The sequence below is a fragment of the Sitophilus oryzae genome, unplaced genomic scaffold, assembly GCF_002938485.1.
Source record: "Sitophilus oryzae breed Bouriz unplaced genomic scaffold, Soryzae_2.0 scaffold_347_pilon_pilon, whole genome shotgun sequence".
NCBI lineage: Eukaryota > Metazoa > Arthropoda > Insecta > Coleoptera > Curculionidae > Sitophilus > Sitophilus oryzae.
This window is the reverse complement of record NW_022146915.1, coordinates 418,965-443,753: the sequence shown is the minus strand read 5'-3', so window position 1 is coordinate 443,753 and position 24,789 is coordinate 418,965. Positions and strand designations below refer to the sequence as shown.

The 24,789-nt window shown below is 34.9% G+C and overlaps 1 protein-coding gene across 4 annotated transcripts in view; it reads right to left on the bottom strand.

Moving 5' to 3' along the window:
* Nucleotides 1-2,623: 2,623 nt before the first annotated feature.
* Nucleotides 2,624-24,789, bottom strand: part of LOC115884727 (cytohesin-1-like) — a 71,341-nt gene continuing 49,175 nt past the window's right edge. For all 4 annotated transcript variants that reach the window (XM_030903373.1, XM_030903374.1, XM_030903372.1 and 1 more), the window contains 5 exons: nt 15,362-15,529; nt 11,896-12,059; nt 9,114-9,381; nt 5,449-5,754; nt 2,624-2,959 (listed from right to left, as the gene is read on the bottom strand). In XM_030903373.1, coding sequence (XP_030759233.1) covers nt 2,774-2,959; nt 5,449-5,754; nt 9,114-9,381; nt 11,896-12,059; nt 15,362-15,529 — 1,092 coding nt within the window. In that variant the 3' untranslated portion in view covers nt 2,624-2,773. The remainder of the gene's footprint in view (nt 2,960-5,448; nt 5,755-9,113; nt 9,382-11,895; nt 12,060-15,361; nt 15,530-24,789) is intronic.

Below are 24,789 nucleotides of genomic sequence, written 5' to 3'. Positions count from 1 at the left end.
GGCTCCACAGAGGCCAGCTCTCCATCAGCCGTACCAAAGTTCATGGCACGAACGGTCGTCGTCTCGGCGCACTCAGTGATAAGGTGTTCTGGTGTTTCCCCATTTTCCCCACAGAATCTGCATTCGCCGTTGTTTCTCAGCTTCAACCTACTGAGGTGTTTGATGAGGAGACAGAGTGTTCTGTTAGAAACCCCGTGACAATCCGAAGATTGTTTTTACTTAAATCAAGGAAAACCTTTGATTTTTCTCGGTCGTAAGTTCCGAGGAACTTTTTCGAGTGTCTTAGACCGTTGGAGTTGGAGGACACCCGTTTCAGGTTACGGATGGAGTCTTCCAGATACTTCAGTTCCGCTTTCAGTTGGTTCCCGCATGGAAAACAGAACGGTTCTATCTGGTCCAGTTAGCGGAGTGTTCGCTCCTTTTCTAGCTAGATCATTTGCTTTTTCATTGCCTTCTAACCCTTCGTGAGCAGGCACCCAGAGTAGGAGGACTTTCTTTTTTTTGCTTAATTTGTTGAGCTTCTCTAGGCATTCTTTGACCAACCGAATTGATGATTACTGAGTTGATCGCGTTTAGTGCTGCTTGACTATTGGATAAGATGGTTATTTCCCGTTCGATAGTTCCAGTTTTTGATAGTTCTGCCTGAAGCTTGCTGGGGTAGGTGCTCATTGGTGCGGAGTATTTAGTTTTCGGCCTAAATACTCCTATCCCTGGCCCTGCTTTAGTTTTGGAAGCATCAGTATACCACGTTATGGTATGGTCTATTACATGCTGAGCAAACGTTTCTTCTTTCCAATCCTTTTTATTACTCAATACTACAGTGAGGTGTTTCCCAAAGTTGTAAATTCTTGGTATGTCATCCACTGGGAGTTGGAGAAGTGATATATTCTTTTTGAGGGTGCTCCAAGCCCCTTACCTGAAAATTCTCCCAGTATCCCCGCTTTCCGTCTATGACCATTCTAATCATTGTCGTATTGACAGAACTACCGACGAAAATGTGCAGTGGAGTTAGGTCTAAAATGACCTTCACTGCTGCTGTTGGACATGTTCTCATGGCACCTGTGATGCAGATACATGCCAGTCTCTGTACTTTGCAGATGTTCTGCCTTGCTGTACGTTGCTCTAGTTTTGTGTTCGAATAAGCAACTGCTCCATAAAGCCTTTGTGGCTTTGCTGATAATGTTCTTAATATGCCTGTTCCAGAGAAGTTTACTGTCCAGAGTTATTCCCATATATTTCACTTCCTGTGATGGCAGTATTTCCTTTCCATCTAGATGGATTCTTTAAAGATTTTCAAACTTCGTTTTCTGGTGAATGAAATTTTATCTGAGTTGATGCTCAGCCCGACAGTCCTGCACCATCTCTCAGCTGGTGTGGATAATATCACACAAGGTACCTTCATGTTTCCACCGTGCAATCATGACTGTCATCTGCATACCCTATGCAGTGTATTCCCGCTAGAGTTAATTCTTCTAGTAGTTCATCCACTACCAAGCTCCACAGTAGGGGGGAGGTCACTTCACCTTGTAGAGTTCCTTGCGTTGTTTTAACAACTACAGTTTTGGTACCTATCTCAGCCTCTGCTGTTCGTATTAAGAGCATTTCCCAAAACCAGCGAATTATCGTACTGTTCACCCCTCCTGTTTCCAGAGATCGCTTGACCACCTTGTGAGGTATATTGTCAAACGTCCCTGCAATGTCCAAGAAGGCACCAAGCGCTGTTTTTTTGCTATCCAGCCTGTATTAGCTCGGTTAACTGGTACATAGCAGTTTCTGTGGAACTGCCCGCTCTATATACATGCTGACTATCGTGCAGTGGTTTAACCTTTAGATGATTTACTCTAATATGGTTGTCGACTACTTTCTCCATCGTTTTTAATATGAACGATGTGAGAGAATGATATATGCATATAGACATAAATATGCCTAAATGATTTAGGGTTAGCCCAGTCGGTTTTGCCTATTTTGGGTATGAAGATTACTTTCGCTCTTCTCCAGATGGTTGGTATATATCGCATCGCTAAGCTGCTTCTTGTAATGTTTAATAAATGGTGTGTAACTATCTTCTTACTCTTTTTTAGAAGGGCAGGAAAAATCCCATCTAACTCCTACATCGCTGTTTTATAAGGCTGAAAGGTGTCAATAGCCTATTTCAGTTTTTCTTCTGTTATTACTAGCTTGGCCATCTTCCAGTCTTCCCTGCGAGGATTGTGGGGTTCCTATGGTGTAGCTTCCGTCGGGATTCTTAGTGCCATGTTGGGGATGGCTTCAATATAGACGATGGCTTGTTGGGAATCTTCAATATAGACGAAAGAATATTGTGGTTCCTGTTAACTAAAATCAAAGCAATCAAAACACGATTGTCGAGACAGTTGCCTAACTTAAGAGTATGCGAATGTCATATGCAAATGCCAGCACCAAGTGCACTGCTGTCAGACAAAGATTGACAGACACAACTGTCACTCTGTACCGTTGGACATACTTATTTAGGGTCTTTAGGTTATTAAGCTTTCTTTACTTTGATTTGTCCATATCTTATATGTAAGATCTGAATTTATAGATTGCTCAGTGACCCATCATTAATACAGTTTATAGTTGTTGCAGGTAATGAATAAAAAAACAATTTTATAAGAAAAAAATATTTAATATTTTTTCAAATTCGTTGTATTTACATCTTAAACGTACTAATGGACAATATATTTACACTCTGTGTTTACATCACCTGTGTAACTTACATAATTTATTATAAATAATTTAGATACAATTGAATTAACTAGTTTTTAGCGTAAAGTTGCGCTTTCCTCTTCCGACTAGCCAGCATGTCGTAGAAGGGGTTGTGACTTATGCTTTGCGTCAGTCGGTGGATCCATTCTCGCCTTTCTTCGTCACTGCTCGCCGACATCCGGTAAACCGTGTGTTTCCCCTCGACAACTTTGCCCTCTGAATCAGTCTTACACGCCTGAAACATGAAAAAAGAAAAAAAGTAGAGACGGGTTGTTATTTATACCATCCTGGACACTTCATCAGGGTGGTCTGTATTTTAATGCGTGCGACAGAGAGCCCAAATAAAAAGCACCATACAGTGTTGCCGGTTTTTACGATTGTAGCAATGAAAGAATACAAGGACTAGTAACGCCCATATACGGGCTGCAGCAGAATTTGTGACCTTAGACGCCATTTTTTTGGACATAACGAATGAGTCATCAGCTGGCCATCAGCAACAATTTTATCGATTTTTAATAGTTGGTTGTTTTAGTGAACTCTGTATAAACTGTATTATAACGGTAAATTGTTCAGCTTTCAAGTGTAAAAGGCGCAATGATAAGAAAGAGCCAGGAGTTACGTTTTATAGGGAAATAAACAGTCCACTACACCTTTTTAGCGTTTTTTTTATTGAATTCGATCATTATTTTTCTGATATTATATGTACTTGATATGTGCTATACGTCGATACTAGTTTTGTACCTTTTGTTACCATTTTAATACGTTTTTTTTCGTAATTAATTAGTATGATACCACCAGATTTGAAACATGAAAAAAGAAAAAAAGAGGCGTAGTGAAAATATTTTTCAAAAATATAAATATCGCTTCAAGCGGCTATGTTAAGAAAAACATGTGCCACGGTACTGTTTGGAAGAATGGTCACAGTTTGGTCTCGAGTGCTATTTGTATTCTTTAGTCATTGGTTTGTAGGAAAATGTGTGTAGAAAAAAAGTATTTTAAAAACTTTCATGTATACTACTGAAATGAAGATAATATATTTAAACTAAATAAAATCTATTACAGCTGTAGTAAAATGAGTAACTAATGGTGAAAAATAAGTTCCAACTCTAGATGCAACATATTGCGTAAACGCCGACTTGTGCAGTTTGAAAGTTTGATGCAAAATCAGGCAATACCGCATAGAAGAAATTTATCAATCCAACTTCTATCTATTTTTGATATATTTGATTTTCCATTAAGCTGCCGACTTCACTGTCTTAAACACGCTCTACACTATTCGGAGAATTCTACGAAATAGGTTAAGGTCGCGTTTCGTCGCCTAATTTTGGTGCATTTCGGTTTATTTCCAGTTGTCTTGACCCACTTCGGTTTGTCTCGACCTCCTTTCGATTCTTAAAAGCGACTGAAAACTACTCGAGAAATTGCGCAGAAGGGCGTGGAAGGATTTTTTTTGCGTTTCCTGTTGTCTTGTTCAATTTCGTTTCGTTTCGAACTGTTTCCAAAAGGTAGTGGTATGTGGACCCGAGGCAAAGCACTTTTTTTCATAAATCTCAGTGGAATAAGTAAACCTAGACGTTTCTTAAATATCCGTTGTTACGATGATATTTCGTTAATTACATCCCGTTTTATGTTGATATATAGGTTGTTAATTTGTTTATTACTCGCGGCAAGAGCTTTATGGTTAAAATATGGCAACCTCGGCCATATTCGCGAGCGCTCGTCGAGAGACGACGCGACATAGCGCGACGGGACGAGTCGGCAGCTAGCTTAGTACTCATTTGGAATGTAGGCAGTCTTGCCATTCTGTTCCCCAATAAGTAACCGTCCAGTTAACAATCTGTATATTCCACAAGATTAATATTTTCACTTAGTCTGCAGGAATATAATTACGATATTTTTATTATTGAATTTTATTATAATGAATTAGTAAGTATATAAAATTGTATACGTTATGTTTGTTTACGCGGCCTTAATTGATTAATATAACAGTAGTATTTCTTGACAAGTAACACTGGCAATATCATCATTATATCGACCTGATTGGGAAAATTATTGATTGACCCGATGTCAATAAAAGTATGATCCACGGACATTTTTAAAAAGCAATGTTCTCTTATTGTTTTAAAACTGTAAAAGATACTTTTATATACAGGGTGTCTCAGAAATAAGTGCAAATATTTTAACTGGTGGTATAGTTCAACCTCAGAAACACGCCTATGTGGTTTTTTCACAAAAATTTTTTTTTTGAAAATTCCAAATTTTCTTAGTTTTTAGTTAAAAAACATAATTTCTTGACAATATGGCAACATCGTTATTAGATTAAATTTACAAGAAAGAAAATCCAGAAAAGATCCAGTGGTTCTCAAAATTTTAGCAAAAAATATTTTTTTTGGAAATTTTCAAAGTAAAATAACTCCGTTATTTTGGACTTATTTGAAAAACAATAAAGAGAAAATATGTTTCTTTTATCGAGAACTACCACCCCTTAAAATATCTGCACTTATTTCTGGGACACCCTGTATAATATAATAACATGGTTCGATATAAATCCATTCCAAAAAATGAGATATAATTAGACGACTTTCTAGCCTAGAATATTCAAAGAAACCAGTCTTATTCAAGTATTTCAATTTGCTCGGATAATGTCGTTAAATCGGTATGGGCAACAGACTGTCCATTTTCCGCGATCAAATGCCGCCTTCGCTAAAACAAGCCTTAACTCACCTTAATAAAGTCCGCTCCGCCGCTGGCGTACAGCTCGAAGCAGAACTGTTTCTGTCTGTCCTGGCACTCCCGGATTGATATGTTCTCCAGCGGTATAATACCTCTGGGCTCCTTATCCGTCGTGTACTCGAAGTAGTACAGGCAGTTGTCATTGAGGATGAACCACCGTCGCTTCCAGCTCTTGTAGCGACCGCCCTGCTTCCAAAGCCAGCCCTCCTTGTCCGGGTTGAAGAAGGTGTGCATCAGATCGTTGCCGTCGTCTTCGGGGATTTTGAACGGCTCGGCCTTGATGCTCTCATATAAACTCTGTAAGAATGGAACGTCTATTAACCATATATATGTATAAAAGGTAGATTAAGAGTGTGTTCCGTTAATATAACAACAGATAAACTAATTGTAAAACATTTTCCGATTCAAAATTCATCACAGAACTTCAATACGCTGATGACTGCTCTCTAGTTGCAAATACGTTACAAAAATTACAAGAAATGTTGAACACATATACCTGGGCATACGAGGCTTTGGGCCTTAAGCTAAACATCGGCAAAACCAAAATCATGTGCACACCCCCGGAAGATCACAACAATGCTATAAAAATCGGAGAACTATTGGAATATGTGGCGGAATTCAATTACCTCGGCAGTTTGATTTCGGAAAGGGCCAATATTGACTCTGAAATTCAGTACAGGATTAGCAGCGCATCAAGAGCATTCATGACTTGAGTATACAAAAAAGTAGTGATGGGTTGTTATTTAACTATCTGTTATTTTATAACAATTATTTAGAAATAACATAACGCAACCGTTACTACTTCTAAAAAATAACAGATATAAAATAACGACACATAGAGATCGGCCGCTCGTGAAACGAAAAGCGAAGTCGGCGCTCAGCACCGCCACGAAATTCTATGCTGCTCGAAGCAATTCCAAAAAACAACTAGTATGGATGGAAAACATGTTATTTCGTCAACCATCGATACAGGCGGCGAGACAACGGACAACGGAGTGGGGAATGCGCTACGGTGAATGTAGCTGCTTCGGTCGATGCCGTCGACGGTGGTATTGGGCTTCCCACAAGAGCTTAAAAATAATAGGATATAAAAAGAAGCAGGTTTTTGAAACAGTTGCGGGCATAACGCCTGGCGGTCGAGATAACAGGAGTGGGAAAGGAACGCTGCTGCATCGGTCGATTGTCGATGGAGCCTCGCAACGGGTTGGAGAAGCAGTCATTTTAGATACGTTGTTTTTCAACCTGTTACGAGCATAACAGGGTGGCGGTCGAGATAATCGGAGTGGGAAAGGAACGCTGCTGCATCGGTCGATTGTCGATGGAAGTTCGAAACAGGTTGGAGAATAACGCATCAGTTGTTTTAGATATATTGTTTTTCAACCTGTTACGAGCATAACGGGCGGAGGTCGAGATATTATGGCGCTGTATGTTTCAGTACGTTATTAAGTTTCAATATTTAGGTATTTATTTATTCTGAAAAATTTTCAGAATAATATTTTAGATTTTTTAAAAATGTATACAGGGTGTTTTGAAAAATCTGGCCATTGAAATAATGATTAATCACGATCCTGCTTAAAGCCCTTGACGTAAAAAGCTGATTTTTGGAAAACGGATTGACTTTAGGGTGTAGAGGTTCGATAAGAAGGGATTTTTCGAAACTGGAATTCTAAGGGGGTGAAACCACCCTCAAATATTCAAATATTTTTTATTTAAAAACCGGTGAGTTTTTTGGAAAAACTCTTAAACACGTATATTTTATTTCGTTGTGTTACATACTTTAAGATTTTTTAAAAATATATACAGGGTGTTTCATAAAATATGACCATTGAGTAATCACGATTCTGCTTAAACTGCTTGACGTTTAAAGCTGATTTTTGGCAAACGGATTTACTGTGGGGCTGAGATTCGATAAGGAGGGGTTTCTCGAATCTCAAATTCCAAGAGGGTGAAAACGCGCCTCAAATATTACAATAATTGTTATTTAAAAAACGGTTAGACTTTCGGGAAAACACTTTCTTGGACACGCATAATTTATTTTGTTTTTTTACATATTTTGAAATTTTTTAAAAAATCATACAGGGTGTTCCAAAAAGCTGAGTAATTGATTAACTACGATACTGCTTAAACTGCTCGACGTTTAAAGCTTATTTTTGGCAAATGTGAGAAAATTTTATCCAGTTTGTATGTTAATAGAAATTCTTGCTTTGCTTTATCATCACCATTACAAATTATTAATTCAACGCGAACGAAGACGCAGGTACACGCTAGTTTAAGTGTAAAATTAATTCGAACTCTAGTGTGTAGTTGGTTTACTTATGAAGAATATACTACACATTTTTTTATATTGCTATTTTTTGACCGCAAATGGTAAAACTATAACTAAGAGCTTCTCGCCCGTCGAGAGAGATGGACCCTGTACACTGCTACGCAATTCAGGATCTACGCGGATCGAGGGGCATGGAATGTATAGGTATAGACGAGTGGCGGAATTTTGGCTTTTTTTATATCGCAATTTGTAAACAGCGCTTATTTGTAAACAACCACCGTTTTTAGAGAGGTATTTTAGATAACAATCGATATTTAGAAATGTTTTGACACCCTGGAAATACTACCACCGAGCACGTCATTGTTGCAACTTGCAACTGCGTTAATACGCCTGGCGGTGACCGCCTCATACTCTTTCAGATATTTAGCAGTAAAATAAAGAAACCTGTTATTTTAAGCTGTTTTTTATAAATAACTATAACAGTTTCAACTGTTATCTAAAAATAACAGTTTTGCCCATCACTATCAGCGAGTAATGGTAGTATGTATGTAGTATCAGTGGCGTAGCAAGGCGGGGGCGGTGGGGGCGGGTCGCCCCGGGCGGCGGCCTTCCAAGTACCTACGGGGCGACAAAAAATTGTTATAAAGGCGGCGGACTGATTCTGTAGGGGCGGCAAACCTCTCTCTTAGAGGCTCTTCGCCCTGGGCGCACCTAACCCACGCTACGCCATTGTGTAGTATGTATGTAAAACATTTTCCGATGCGCGTCTTCAATCACATCAAAATTGACACTAAAGCCTATAAACCTGACTAAATGAAAATTTGGCAAAAATGTTTAAATTTGTGGTATAATTTAAGATACAGAGCAGCTCTTCATTTTACTTTATAGGGTAAATGATTGTAACAGCTATTTTATTTAGATTAGAGCTGCAAAAATTAGTTTAAACCGAATTTTATTAGCGCCATGTTGGTCACATTGCGCCGTGTTCAGCAACGTTATCGTTATTATTTGACAACAATCATAATACCAGTCATTATTTTGTATAATATCGTGCTGTTGTTGAATCTTTGTGAGTAATTTAAAAAAAAGTAAATCTTAATTTTACTTTTTTTTTTTTTTAGTTGCGGCATTTATTTATTTATTTCCTGACACTGTCCTTCGTTTTAACATTTTAGTTTTGTATAACGAGTTCGACTGTAGTCGAACATTATTCTTTTTAGAACCTCTTTTAGTGCGAAGTGTACAAGATAGCTTAATAGCCGTAAAAAACTCATCGCAACTTTATTAGACTATTTTGAACCGGAAAGCAGTAGTAATGGCCCTTTATGTCCCTTAAGTGTTGTTGAGAAGGTGAGTTTTGTCGATGCAAATAATAACTGTTTATACTTACAGCTAGGAGTTCCCTCGGGAGATCTTGCCCCTGGTTTATCCCCCTGTTCATGTTCACGAACTGTTCGATGGTGGGTTTCTCTTTCACGCTGGGATTGTGCAGACTAGTGTTCAACATAATGATGGCGAACGAAAGCACGTAGCAGGTATCGGAGTTTTCAAAAACGTTGTTCTCGCCTTGACAGTCGCAGTATCGTTTCGCGAAACATTCCATCATCCTGTCGATCTTCTGAGCTTCGCCGGGCAGTCGAAAACTCCATAAAAATTGTCTGCAACATAAAAAATAACAGATATTTACAACAGTCCGGCATATTAACTTTTACAGTATGAGTGAGATATAGTGGCGATGGCGTGGCTAGATAGAAGACTAGCCTTTATTGGTCTCAACCAAAGACATCTAATTAAAGGGAGACAAAACAATTTACATTTATCGCGATCACGAACCGTGTTCGAGTTCCAAATGTTATTATTGTTATTAATGTTTTTTGGGTACCTATAAAAACGTTAAACTAAATATTTGTATAGGTATATAACTTTAATTAATATACGTAGATTGTGCCTCAGGATTATACCCTTGAAACTATTTTTAGTTTTCTAATTAAATTATATTAAGGAAATTACAATGATAACTAGCGGCATCGCTGTGGATTCATCTTTACTACGAAATTGTCGAAATCTGTAGGAATTACGCTGACATTTGTCGTTTTCATTTGTTTTCATTCAGCTTATATTTGACAGCGCGCGGTTGTGAATTTTCTGCGGTAGTTGAAAGTTTTTGTAGCTTTTGAACAACTTTCTAATAATTATTAGTGTTTATTGCAAAGAAAACTATTTAAAGTACTTTTTAACTATCTACCTGTTAACTGTTCGCCAGTGCATAGTTTGTAAAAAGGTGGACTATTCCATGATACAAAGAATACAAGGTATGATATTGCGCAGGTTGGTCACTACGTCACAGGTGATAAACGGCACCATTGGTCGGCAAGCTCTGCGCGCCAATTTCAAATTGTCAAACAGAATGTGTCATCTGTGAAATTTGATTATGTCAAAATGTGAAAATAATTTTTCAAATGTCAAGCTCGATGATTTGACATAACTTTTGGGGTTATGTCCTAATTCTTCCCTATTTTAGGTCGTTTTTTATTAGTGGCAATTGAACAATATGGATATTTTTTTGTATGGCGTATGACGTCACAGGTGGTATGCGCAAACTTAACAAAATTGGAGCCGCTATCGATCATACCTTGTTTTCTTTGTACCATGGGACTATTCTAACTCGGAATTGATATTTCGACAGTAAGTGTCATTACGTTTTTTTACCTTTAGCCATGCTTACAGTAGCGTATTTAGATACTTTTAGTTATAAGTAGATTATTACAAAAATACGTATATTTTCTTATTTGTTGGCGCTTTCGATTGTGAAATAAAATTAGAGTTACCATCAGTTAGACCTCAGGCAAAACTAGTTATAATGAAAAATTGGTCTGGGACAATCCCAATCAATTTTTGATAAAATTCATCAATTTTTGATAAAAAAACATCACGCCACCGATAGAGCCAAATGACAGAAAGATAGACGAAACTCAACAGTGTTGTCATATTTATGTACGCATCTCTTTTTAACTCTCATAAAAGTGTCAAACCATGTATGATTCTGAAAAATTGAGTTTTATGAATGGAGTGTTCTGTCTACCCATTTAGATGTCTTTGGTCTCAACCTTGGAGCACCAAGTTGGCGGCTCAAGTTGGCGAGTCATCGAGGAAGGAGGGCCACGGTCCGGTCCACAATAAGCATTGACCTCAAATTCAAGAAGGGAATAGAGAAGAGAGAGATATATCTGTTATAGAACCGGGACAACACCGGTATCAGTTCTAAGGAGAGACCAAGTTAAAGAGGTGGAGAAAATGGAGATAGATTATCCAGCCTCCAGCTCAATGGTACCTCAGCCGAAGACAAGCTTCTCGACTGTGAAGGGCACGGAGAGCTAAACCCTAGCCGTGGAAGGGTGTATACTGCACACCCTCGTAGGAGGTAGATATCCACTCCTAGGAGGATGAACAGTTGTTCCAGTGTGAAACCAAACCTACAACAGGAAGATCGCCATGTATGATGAGTTATAGATTTTATTATGAGTTGTAACTTAAGAAAGGGGGACACAATAAATCCTTAAGGTCGCGACGATTAATCCCCCTTCCACTCATCTACATTCTATATGCCTCTAATTAAGTGTCTATTACGCTGTACTGTTTGGGTCGCTCTCAGGGGTCGGATAAAGCGGGTCTGTGTTGTATAAATATTATATTTCAGAAATCTGCCTACGGCTTGCCCGATCCTGTCGTGTTAAGCCACACCCAGAATTCCAAACATACGTGCTTTGATTAAGGCTTGATTAAGATTTGCAGAGCTTCAGCATTTGCCATAAAATAGCGAGCAATTTGTTACAAAACCATATAAATTATATATCACTGTAATCACAAAACTTCAATCTACTTCCGTACAGTAACGGAATTTTAAATTATGTCTTTATTTTCGAGAAAATTTAGTCCAAACATAAGGAATATTTTGTTGATGTTTAACCATCAAAATCTTAAAAATAAAAAAGTTGTCTAAAAATGTGCTACAATATGGATATAGTATTAATCCTTTATCTTTAATTTCCTACTTCATTTGTGTAAAAATACCTAACAAGTTTTACATAAAACGTTAAATGCCGAACGCTTATTTTGCTACTATGTCGGACCAGTGAAATGGACTCATAAGAGGGAAAAATAATAGTTCTTACCTTAAAGCTTGGACTAGAATTAAATCTTTGAAATCGTGGAGATCCACGAACGACTGCAGAACTTTTTCGTTGAAGTCGTTTTTCTCGCCCAGGTAATCCCCGATGGCTGTTTTGTTGAGGCCTTCGCCTTTGTGAAGGAACTGCGCCACACTTTCTGGGGTGTTCTAAAATGATAAAAAAAGTTAGTTATTCTGATATACCAAACTTTGATCGTGTCATCCCGCCTTTTTAGGACCACCATCGTAGAAAATTAAAAAAAGTAGCTTTTAACCTGTAGAATAATCTCATTAATTATTTTAAAATTCTTTATTTTCCTTTTTTGTATACCTGCAATTTCTCGAAAACTACACGTAGCATTAAAAAAGCAAGTATACTGGTAGAATTGGGGCATCTAATATACTTAAAATCAGTTCTAGTTTTGGCGGCACAGTCATTGTAGACCTGTGTTATTTTTTCATTACGATTGTTGATACAAAAATTGATATTTCTATTACTAAACAACCTTTCTCTCTCTGACATTTTCGATATTTTGTCGTATGACATGTCAAAATTTAATTTTTTGCTACAGGACTATTTTTATAACTATACTCTGTTTTTTTTCTCAGGTAAGATTTCGACAGACGATGACAGAAGAAAAGCAGATGACGTCCCATACCAATCTATTTATTTTACTAAAAAAAGTTTCTAATAATTTTTAAGTTATCTATGGATGGGTTTAAATATAAATCCGTCATGCGTCGTGTCTTGTTGTTTTTAACCAGTTTTATTGGTTTATTTAAAAAATGACAGATCGTATTTCAATTTTATTGGTTTGACGGAACGATGAACGACAAACGGACGCCGATGCGTATGAACTCGCCTTTAGATTTTTTTCATTTTTGACGCTTGTCAAAGTCTTGCCAAATTATAGGTTAGAATGTTGTGTCAACTTTTGTTAAATACCCTGCGTTTTGAAAGATGATGCATGTTGATTCGTATTATTACGTGTGTTTTGTGTCTTTTGAAGTCAAGTGTAGGAAAAATCGAGTGAAAATTAACTGTAGACCCGGAGCACAGTTTATGGTTTATACTCGCTGCCCAGGCAGAAAGTTTTATACACCAATGAAGTTGCCATCGATAAAGTTTGTATACCATTTCGTCGTAGATAAGTGCATCTCGTATATGGTAGAAGGATCAAACTAAACACATACTAAAAACTGGAGTAGCTGTAAAATATCGACATCACACGATAGGTAAATAATGGATTTTAGTACTGCAGAAAAATAATGTCAAAAGGTACTGGTTTAAAAAAATTAAGATTAAAGTTACTTAATCAACCTTTAAGGTATAAAATTTGGTAGGTGTTATTATTAATAAAATAGTTTGTTTTATTTACCCATGTTGTTTTATTTATTCCTGTGGAATATTACAAATTTGTATTTGTACATAAGTTATATTGATAAATATAATCATAAATGCGGGTAGTTTCATAAAGAACTTCTACTTTGAAATTAAAATGACAGACACATCTATCACTGTCAAGGATCTTCTCGTTGGACAGACTATAGCTCATCCGCGTAACTACGTTTGCCTCACCATAAACTGAAGTGAGAGCCTTTCCCTGTCTACAGATGACTGATTGATCGAGTGACCTCTACATTCTTGTTTACATTATGTAGCGCAATTCAATTACCTCGGCAATTTGATTTCGGAAAAGGCCAATATCGACTCTGAAATTCAGCACAGGATTAGCTGCGCCTCTAGAGCATTCTGGAAATTAAAAGACAGAGTTTTCTACAATCATGACTTGAGGAATCAATAATAATCCCCACCATGTTATATGGAAGCGAAACCTGAGTGCCATACCGCCGGCTAATGTGAATGCATTGAACAAGTTGCCTTAGACAACTGTTAAGAATCAAATGGTACCACCATGTCTCAAATGTATCGGTCCCTGAAAAAGTTAGCTGCGAGAACGCTGAAGCCATGATTACTAAATCCCGCTTAAGATGGGTTGGTCACGTATGCAGGATGCAAGAAAACCGTCTACCGAAATCTCTTCTTTACGGTGAGCTTGTAGACGGTAAGAGCAAATCGGATGAACAAATCAAAAGGTACAAGGATATTTTCCATGAAAACTTCAAGGGGACAAGCCTGCAGAATCAGTGGGAGGACGCAGCGCAAAATAGAACGCAATGGAGAAGAATTATAAACTCAGTTAACAACGACAAACAAAAAGCAAAGAGGCAACAAAGTAATCAGATTTTTGAATGTCCGGAGTGCGGAAGAGAGATAACATCACGTGTCGGGCTTTCAACAGCAGAAAAGCTCATGAAAGAAAACTCCCTGCGTAACCATCTTTTGATGCGTGTCAAATACTCGTCAGCGAGTAATGGCAGTAAGTAAGTACGTTACTAATTTACAGTGGACATCTATTATTACCAATAAACTATAAGTGTACGTGATATGAGCTGTCAATTGCGTAAGATGGCGGAGTTCCAAACTTAATTTTCTAAAAATTAATTTTCTGTAAAAAAATTTTCGATATTTTTTAGATTAAAAAAATCCCATGTCATGAATCTTTATCTGCGGTATTTGGTCATGTATAATAACACATGTTTATCTCTCCTAACCAACCGGAAATTGATATCAAATCACATTTTGCCTCTGCTTTTACTGAATTTCGATCTCGTTTCATTTACATTGTTTAGAATTAATTAGAATAATTTAAATGCTCATATCAACAAATTGATAGCATAATATAATATATGTAAATAATGAATTAATTTTACAGTATATTAAACATGCAATATATTAGGATTTATAGGAAACTAAATTTTAGTATGTTTTTGTTATAATTTTCGTCTAATTATAAACACCGATTAAGCACAGTCAGAAAGACTGTCAAAGCTATAGCTTATAGTCTTGTAGTACCTATAGGCTTGGTGCATTTTCCGCCGGTGCTGCCACCATCGAAGAATATCGTAAACAACTAGTATATCCAAATACACGAGTTTAAAAAGCGAGTATACGAAAAATTTAATAAAAAATTATTCTAGAAGTGTTAAGAAGTATAATTTGTGAAAATTCAAAAAATAAAAACAAAAAATTAAATATTTTGATATTTTCAGAAGGTCTAACTTGTATTATAATTTATTATTTCAGCTAAAAAAAAATTTTAGATGAGTTCAACTAGGGTAGCGAGCATAGTTTTAATCACCGGTTTCGCTAGTGGGGTCATAATCGGGGCTATTCCGGCTATAATGAAATTTTTTAAAGGTACATAATTATAATTTTAGACGATGCTTGCGATGACTGATAACTTGAGAAGACGCTGCATTCATCTGAAGGTGGTCCAGATGAATGCAGCGTTGTCAAGAGCGAAAAATACTCCAAAATTTAAGGATTTTCGTAATATTTATATAAAAAAATGTATAATCAAATAATATTTATTTTTGATTCATTGACAGATAAGAAAATTATTTACCTGCAATAATCCTTTTTCTATCAGGTACTCGATTCCTTTTTTAGGGTCCATATTGAACTTTTTCCGTCCTATCGACATCATTTTACTTTTGTTGCTGTTCTTCCCGTCCTCTCCAGAATCCAGGGATTCCATCTCGGATACGACCTCGCACAGATCATCTTTAAGTTGCTAGAAAGAGAAGAAAACATAATTACATAAAAAAATACACATTAAAATATACAAAATAGCATAGCAATAGAGTATAGCTTTAAATACAGATATTAAGAAAGGGGTATAATCCTATCCATTTATTCACGCATTAAAGACGGACAGTTCTGTTTGACGTTTCAATTGACAGATTTGAATTTGAATTGAAATTATGCGATTTTTTTTGCTTTTTTGACCTTATTTTGTTATTATATGTTATTTATTATTTATTCTATAACTGATTTCGTTTAGAGGTAGTAAATCTAGAACTGAAATTAACAGTGACATTTATTAAGAGTATTTACGTTCAATGTAATCAACCTAATTCATAAAATAAAGCGCTCTATACATGATTCATGAGTATAAAAATCTTTATTGGCTTAATTTCTTGCATAATTCAAAGAGAAGATTTTTATTATAGGAGCTATATTCTAAACTATTTCTTGATAATGATCCTGTTAATTGTAACATCGACATAAAGTTAACACCCACGTCGTTAGTTTAGATCGAAATACATAAAACAAACTTTAATATATACAGGGGGTCGATGTTTAAACGAAACTTCGTATAGACCATCAGAATACCGGGTACGTCTAAAAAGTGGCTTACCTCTATAACTTTTTTATTTTTTTCAGATAAAACGAGATTTGGTATGTTAGTATATGACATAAATTAGGATTGATTGACACATTCAATAGTTTTCGGTGACTTTCACCGGAAATGACTATAACTTTTGAATTTTAAATGACACCCTCAGTATTTTTTTTACTTTATTCGATAGAATGACATACCATATGGTATGTCAACTTTTGACATTTTCGCATATGGCTTATTTGAAACCTGGGGTTCATAACGACAATTTGACTCGAAATACCAAGTGTGTGGTATCAAATTATTCGTAAAAAAATGCTCTTTTCAAATATGCTAATGAGTCACCCTCGTTCTATTTGAAAGAATTGAGATATGATTAAAAATACGATTTGGGCATTTTTTAACCGGCCAGGGTAAGACACTAAAAACATTAGATGGTCAAATCTATTTTTCCAAGGCTCCTTGATTAAAAATTAGTGTTTTTAACACAGCCATGGCATTCTAGATTGAAATTTAAAATACAATTTGTTTTTGAGCGAATATGTCAAAAGTGTGTGTGTTGCCATATGATACGTCATTCAATTCAGACTGTCATTTTCTATCGAATAAAGTAAAAAAATATCTAGGGTGCCATTTAAAAATCAAAAGTTGTAGTTATTTCCGGTGAAACAGGGAGTGACCGAAAACAATTTAATACGTCAATCAATCCTAATTTATGTCATAATAATCTCATTTTTTTATCTGAAAAAATAAAAAAGTTATAGGGGTGAGCCGCTTTTGAGACGCACGGCGCGCCCGGTATAGGTAGTGTTTCGTCCTCTTCAGTAGGGCCAACTTGTTGAGGGTCTTTTCGGGTGTGGAATTAATGTACACACTGTTGTTTTTAGTATAACTTAACTTTAATTATGATGAACTAATTACGATAGTTGCCCTGAGGGAAACTGTAAAAAAATGTGTTGAAGAGTAAAAAGAGAGTTCTGAGCAAAAGAGGCTTGAAGAGCAAAAGAGTGTGAAGTGTGTAGTAACTGAAAGAACAAAAGAGAGTAAGGGCCCTGTCTTGCTATAGTATTTAAGCTACGAAAATGCCAGAGGCGTACAGTACAATTATTTATATATCCTTAAACCTAATATTCAGAGCAGTGGATGACACTGCCCTAAACTTACATTGTTTAGATAGACAGACGTCTACGACAGCTATTATCTGACAAACGAATCTAAAACAGCGGAAGGAATTCGGACAAAAAAAGTCGATGTTATCACGTTTAATTATAGAAAAGCAAAGTTGCTCGATATTACCTATAAATTGAATATATTTTAGTTCATTTCAGCATACATAATTATATATATGCTAATATGTTGACGTAGTTCTTATTGTAATAATGTATATTTATCTAATTAACTGATTTCGTTCATTCTGCCTATTATAAAAGGTAAAGTATTTCCTTAAGATAACGTCCGCTTAGGGTAAGCTGGCAACGCTGACAAAATTCATCATGGCATCCCGGATTCAACCAGTCTGATTGGTCGAGATTCTCGCACGTCTTGTTGCCATTACCCCCAACTTTATGCCCCTCTCTAGGAATAGTAGAAACAGTCACTACTATTGAAAAATCCAGTGGCGTTGTTATTGTATTGTGTTTTATATCTTTAACTTGATTTGTGTTTATTGTAATTAGTACACGCGTTTTAACAAATATTACTATATTTGGCAAATGACTAAACAAAATGTAGGTACATTTAAAGTAAAATAATATTATAAACTTTACTGGAAAATATTATACAAATTCCTGATATATTTTTATGAAACACCGCACGCTCGTGGATATTTTATGAATGAAATCGGTCATGATTTTAGAAAATTGCGATCCCCTTGCCGTTGCCCCGTTGTTTCAGATCCGTTTGTCAGACTGTATATAAATTTATGATCAAAATTCCCAATGGTCAATTTGAATTATATTGTAGGGCCGTTTATGACCTCAAAGGTATGAAGGTTTTTGTGATGGGACATTCCTAAACTAATACTACAAATTAAAATGAGGACGGGATTATAACAGTAGTCATGAACGAGATTGAGATCAAGCCAAGATCAAGACCCAGCATCCAAGACTCTTGCGGTCTTACGTTTTTTTTTCGCATATAATTTTATTTACATCCCATTTTTCATAGATTAACGATAAAATATAAAAAAAATAACGAAATTATTATTTACTTACTCCTTCCCTAAAAAAATAATAAAAACTGGTTTCTTCGAAACTATTCCCATCGAATATGTGATTTGTGGTAGCCGTCAACAATATGCCAAATTCTTATAAAAGCTATTTTGTCGAAACATACAACATACCGAATATTGCCGTATTAGTTAAAGAGTTCATCTAAATAAATTAAAAATCAACAAGTTTGTGTAGATTGTTTACAGCCTTCATTCATAAATAACTATAATTTTATTGTAGTGTTGCTCATTAAAAAGTCAGAAGAAACTGGATCATCCTGTAGATACTTTTCTTTGAAGTTAGATGTATAAACATCGATTGGCAAGAGATTAATTTCTGTTTAAATCTCCAGCGATTGAGAGAACCTAAAGCTAATTTAAATAGTAACGTAAGTTTGCTATATAATCTGATTAAATAAATATTCTATTTACTAAATGAAAAACCGTTAGATCTATTTCATCAAAGATAAGTAAATATCCAAGTACATATATAAATAATGTATAATATATGATATAAAAATTATATTAACATTAATTTTGAAAATTTACACAACGTTTCGATCAGATGTATCCCTAACCGTTGTCAAGTATAAACTAATAACTAAATTTTAAATCTGCTGAGCTTATAATAGCCCAGTCAAATTAGAAAAATCGGTGGAAAAAAATCCCACAGTTTTGAAAATGGTTTTAAATGATTTCTCTAGACTTGGGCTGATATGTGTCAAAAGTCCCCGAAGATAGACAATGAGCTCGAGGAGAGGGGAAGGGTTAAATGTCACTTTTATGACTCTTTTTAGCTTATATCTCAGAAAATATGACGCTTACGAAAAAAATGCCTATATAGAAAATTGAAGCTCAGAAAATTCTCAACAAAATTGGTTCAATGCATTTTTCATAGGTCTAACCTTTTAAGAGTTACAGGGTTGACAAAATTAATACTATTTTTCATATTGTATTTTCGCATTTAAAATCCTATTAAAGTCTAAATTTAACCTTTCATATTAATAATGGTACTATTAAGGGGTCCTTATATTATCTTGCAAGTCTTCATTGCATCGTGATTTTTTGTCTTCCGTTGGAGCGCACTAGGCTCATAAGACTTAACCAATAACTGCAAGTTAAAGATTAATGCATGCCTGCTTTACGGTAAAAAAAGTATACCACACAGCATGTAGCGCAGCTGCAAATATTGTAGAAAGTATCGAAAACCAAGAATCATGGTTTCTGGTCGATGATTGCTCAGTTGCTTCGAGTTGAAGATTTCTATCCCCGCCTGCAGTAGATTTTTCTAATGTTAAAGTAACACGAAGCTTTTGAGGCATTAGCATTTGAAGTCTGGTTCCCTGAGGTTGTATATTGCGATGCTATTCTACATGATTTCTTTCTGTAGATACCCAGTTAACGTAAGTGTAATATTTACGTGTCTGCACTACCCAATCCATTTCGCCAATATAGTATCAGTCTTTCCTCACATAATTTCAAAGAATCTTAGAAGCGCATATGAAAGTGTGATTTCTAAAACTTCTCAACCTACAATATTGAATATAATAATGATATCCACATACATAACATGAGTCCCCATATTTTAAATTATCTATATTATTCCACATTATCCGTTTTAGACAAGTAATTTGTATTCAATAAAAAAAGTGATATTAATTTACTATTTATAATAATGCATGTATCGCTTACTTTTTTAATTTAGTAGGTCCATCAAATTCTTGTTTAATTTTGTACAATATCGTATAATATATTATGAAATTTAAATTACAAGAAATCTACGTTATTAAAAATAAAGTCCATAACAGAAGACGGTTGATATGTCGAACACCTGTAGCAAAATCTCATGTCCTGGTTTGCTATTTATTTTTATTGTTATGAGATATAGTTTAAATGTGTTGATGTTGGTTAAATATATTTTAAATTATTATAAAATTCTGCATCTCTCATAGCAAATATTATTTTCGTTTTAATTGATGCTCACAGCTAGAATTTTTTTGCATTACAGCCGGTGCCTTTCAAAGCCTACTTATTTAAAGCGGGCGAATTTTATATACTCTATATCTCAAAGAGGAATCGAGCAAAATATCAAGTGTGTTATATTTTTGGAAAGGTAATTTTAAATGTTTTTTCAATAAATTAAAAATATACAGGGTGTCCCATATAAAAAATCAATTTTTCTGTTGATAACTCTTAAATTATTAATTTTAAAAAAATTATACTTAAACAGTTAAATTCTAAGTAAAAAGATGCTTTGGAAATGTTTTCATAGAAATACAAAATTTTCCATAGCAAAAAAGTTACAGCGATTTGTTAAAAATGCACATTTTTTGAAAAACACCCCGTGACTCCGAAACGGTAACAGATATTGATGTGCGGTTTTCACCATCATGTTTTTGATGAAAATTGAGCTCCAGCCACCGATATTAGTTTTCGTCTATCTCCTATAGAAAAGGGTGTTTCCATTTAAAAGCGTCGAATTTGACCCACCCTGTACATAATGTCGGTTTTAATTCTTTAATTACACAAAAATATAAAGCAAAATAAACGCACAGAAAACATTATCCTTGTTAACAAATAACTTGCGCAGTCAAGGAGTGATTTATTTGAACGCATCACGTTTAAAATTTATAAAATCACAGTATATATACTAAAAGTTATACTTGTGGTTATACTTAATACTTAAAAAATCTAATATTGTTGTGGACCTGTGCCGTGTGAACTCAGCCTTAGGCCTGGCCACTCGCCTATGACTCATACGCCCAGCGATGCCGACGTTCTAAAGGTGCGTATTCATTATCCGCACGAACGAACGAACGAACGAATGTTCGCTAGTGGTATGGACGGGGACCGTACGATAGAACCGCACGAGAAGACCGGAGGCATTTGTTGGCGAACGCCTTTGATGTACCGACTCGAAACGGATGGTCGAGCGAACGAACGAACGAACGGCCGCATGCGTTCGGTCCCCGTCTAAATATACCGCACTTTCATTCGTTCGTTCGTTCGTTCGGATAATGAATACGCACCTTAAGAACGAATAAGAATTGACTAGACAAATCTGGATTGTCTGTTTCTCTCCTATATAAGCAGACGCCGGGGCATAAGGAAGATAGAGATAAATAACCGATCGACGCGTAGAGTTACAATCGCCGCACTAATTCAAAATAAATTTCTGTTAGATAAATAATTAGATAAATTGTAAATAAGTTATAAATAGTACTTTAAGTCTTTTAATCGTTATTGTTTTTGTTAATTAGTGTTAAATAAATTGTGACTTTCTATCCACACGGAACCGACGAAAAACGTAACAATATCGTACTTCTTCAACACTATTTGAACTAAAAACGTGCAATGAAAAGAAATGTGTTTGTATGGATTTGGAATATGCCATTAATTTGATTTAGTATCCAAATTTATAAAGGGAAACCATAAGCTCGGGAACAAATATGTATAGAATAATTTTTATAGAGAATTTTGTCAGCTTTATTTTTATATATAGAGCGTTTTTCGGTAAATGTCATAGTTTCCGAGATATAAGCAAAAAAGTGAGAAAATTGACATTTAACTCTTCCCCACTCCTCGAGCTCATCGTCTATCTTCGGGGACTTTTGATACATATCAGCCCAAGTCTAGAGGAATCATTTAAAACCATTTTCAAAACTGTGGGAATTTTTTCCACCGATGGTCCTTTTTTTAACTAATTTGACTGGGGTATATTCACCCATGACGGATTTGAGTGTCGTCAAATGTGAGGTTGTCCGCTGAGGATGCCAGCGTTAGTACATTTAATAAGTGGATACAGTTGGGGGTTGTAACTTTTGGTGTTACAACAGCAAAATAAAACACTAATTCACAGATAAGTTATTTCATAATTCATCATTATCAGTCAATAAAATACCTACTACCCCACTAGTACTGACGGTGTAAAACAAATAAGTAAGAATGAATGGCAGGGCAAGTATGAATGAGTTGTCACTTCTATGTAGTTTTATTAGTCTCTGGTAAAAAATAGACTCACACGAGGTTCATAATCCAGACAATTTTTTATGCACACACTTATATGTATGGAATAAGTCAACCAAACACAGATGTGCGAACTTTGAAAACCGTTACTGTCGTTATATGTATACAAGTACATGTGTATATTGACCTTATGACTCAGGAATTTTTATTTGTACTGGCTTTTGTAATTCGTTAGTTTATTCCCAAAATTATCAGGAATTACAAACAAGCTATTCATTCATTTAACCGTCAATGAAAAATATAGAACACAATGGCGAATTACCTTCTTTACGGGCACTAAAATTACAGACTTTCTGGGAAAATTACAAAATAAGATCTCTCTAACCATTCAAAATAAATATGCCAATATAAATAATTCGTTTTAAAAATACCGAGTGTTGAATATTTGAATATTTTAAAACATAGTTTATTCAAATTAAACCATTTTCTATTACTTCTATAAAACTGATTAATATGAAACTTACTTTCACAAAAATTGAGTCTCTATGACGATAAAGCATTACCACAATATCCAGTAGGTATCCAAAAAATTAAAATTATTAAAAAATTTACATTTTTTATGTTATAATTTTGATTTAGATATTATCATCTTCACCTCCTGATAAATGATAATTTTTTTTATTAACTTTTGATACTTATCTATTGATACAATATGATTGTATTGATACAGTATTACCTTACCCTGTATATCAAGAACTTCATTAAATGACCTCCGGTAGCTTATAGACCTTATTGAAGATTTAATTTATTATGTTAATGAACAAAAATAAAAAAGTTAAGAGGTTAAAAAAAGATCATTACCAATAATAAAATATCGTTAACATAAACATTTTATTATTACATTAATAAAAGGTGACCAATAAATACCAAAAATTATTTGTTCAATGGCAAACTTATTAAGTATATTTCAAATTAACTTTTATTTGATTCATCAAAGCATTCAAATATGTCATGGGCGTATCTAGTCTTCATTTTGTGACTGATATTTGTAGTCAATTGTTTGTAGGCAATTTGTTAAGTTAATAGTTAATAGTTAAGCTTTTTTTGACATACTATGCACTATCCATCTGTTAAATAATAAATAACAATTAGAGATATCGTTATATTAGTTTAAATCTTGTACTAATCGTTATGATTTGAAATAAATATAAACGCAAAACAGGCTTCCAATATACAAAACTAATTTTCTATGTCTGGACATGTAAAAAATGTAGAAAATTAGCTGGCGTAGAAAATTAATTTTCTACGTGTAGAAAATACGGTAGAGAATAGAAAATTTTCTACTTACCCAACCCTGTACAAAATATTTTTAAAAATCGTTAACAAAAATTTAAAAAATCGAAGTCGTTAAGGTTAGAACGATCCCTGACAAATTATAGTACCGCGTGTACCAGTATACATAACAAAAAACCAATTTTCTTGTGTGTGTTTTTCGTAATGGTATTAGGGTGCCCCTATACAGCTGCATTTTCACACGACCAATCCCAACTAACGCTACCGAAAAAAAAAACAGTAATAATAGCACACAGCGTGCTCTAACAAATGACTCATTGTGGTGATTTCCGTTTGATACACTCCAAATTATGAGAAAGCAGTAAATTTCGTTCGAAATGACATTCATTAGCAAGTAATTTTCTTGGTGCCACTTGTCGCCGTACTAGTCATCGAGTGAATGTCTGACATTTATTAGAATAATAGAAAAAGTTTTAACTTTCAGTTATAAATAGCTCTGTATATTAATTTGATTCTGGCGTTCACGCTATTTCATATATTCATTGTTATTAAGACTGCTTTAATAATATGAATAAAAGGAGACAATAGATTTGTAATAATAAATGACATAGTTTAAATAAGCATATAATTTCAATGTGTCTCATGAGATTTTACTATCTTAAAATATTATTGTTCTTTTATTTTTTTACGAAATAGGTTTTTAAATTATATTAATGTCGAAATTCCTTGGCTCTCTCTCTTAATTAGCTGTTTTTTACAACGCACTAAACAACCGCCGGCGGTATTGATAGTTGTTAATGTGTTACATATATACAAAAAATACCGTCATGCCGCCGGAATGATATTTCTATATCTAAATATCGGTGGAAAATTGAATTAATTTGACGGCGGTATGTTTAACCTGTAAATAAATACCGTCAAATGGCGGCATACCGTATTTTAAACATCAAATGCCGCCGAAATCAAAACTTAATATCTTAGCTTAATAACTATTTTTTCATTTTTTGACTTGAATTCAGCTGTCGTTGTTATTTGATTATTGGAAAAAATTGTAAAACACTCCATTTTAAAATCAAAATATTCAAAGCAATCAGACGAGTAGGTATTAATCAAACAGAGACATTTGACAACAGTACCTGATCGCGGAACTTACGTTGGTAATAACAATAACATATAAAATTCG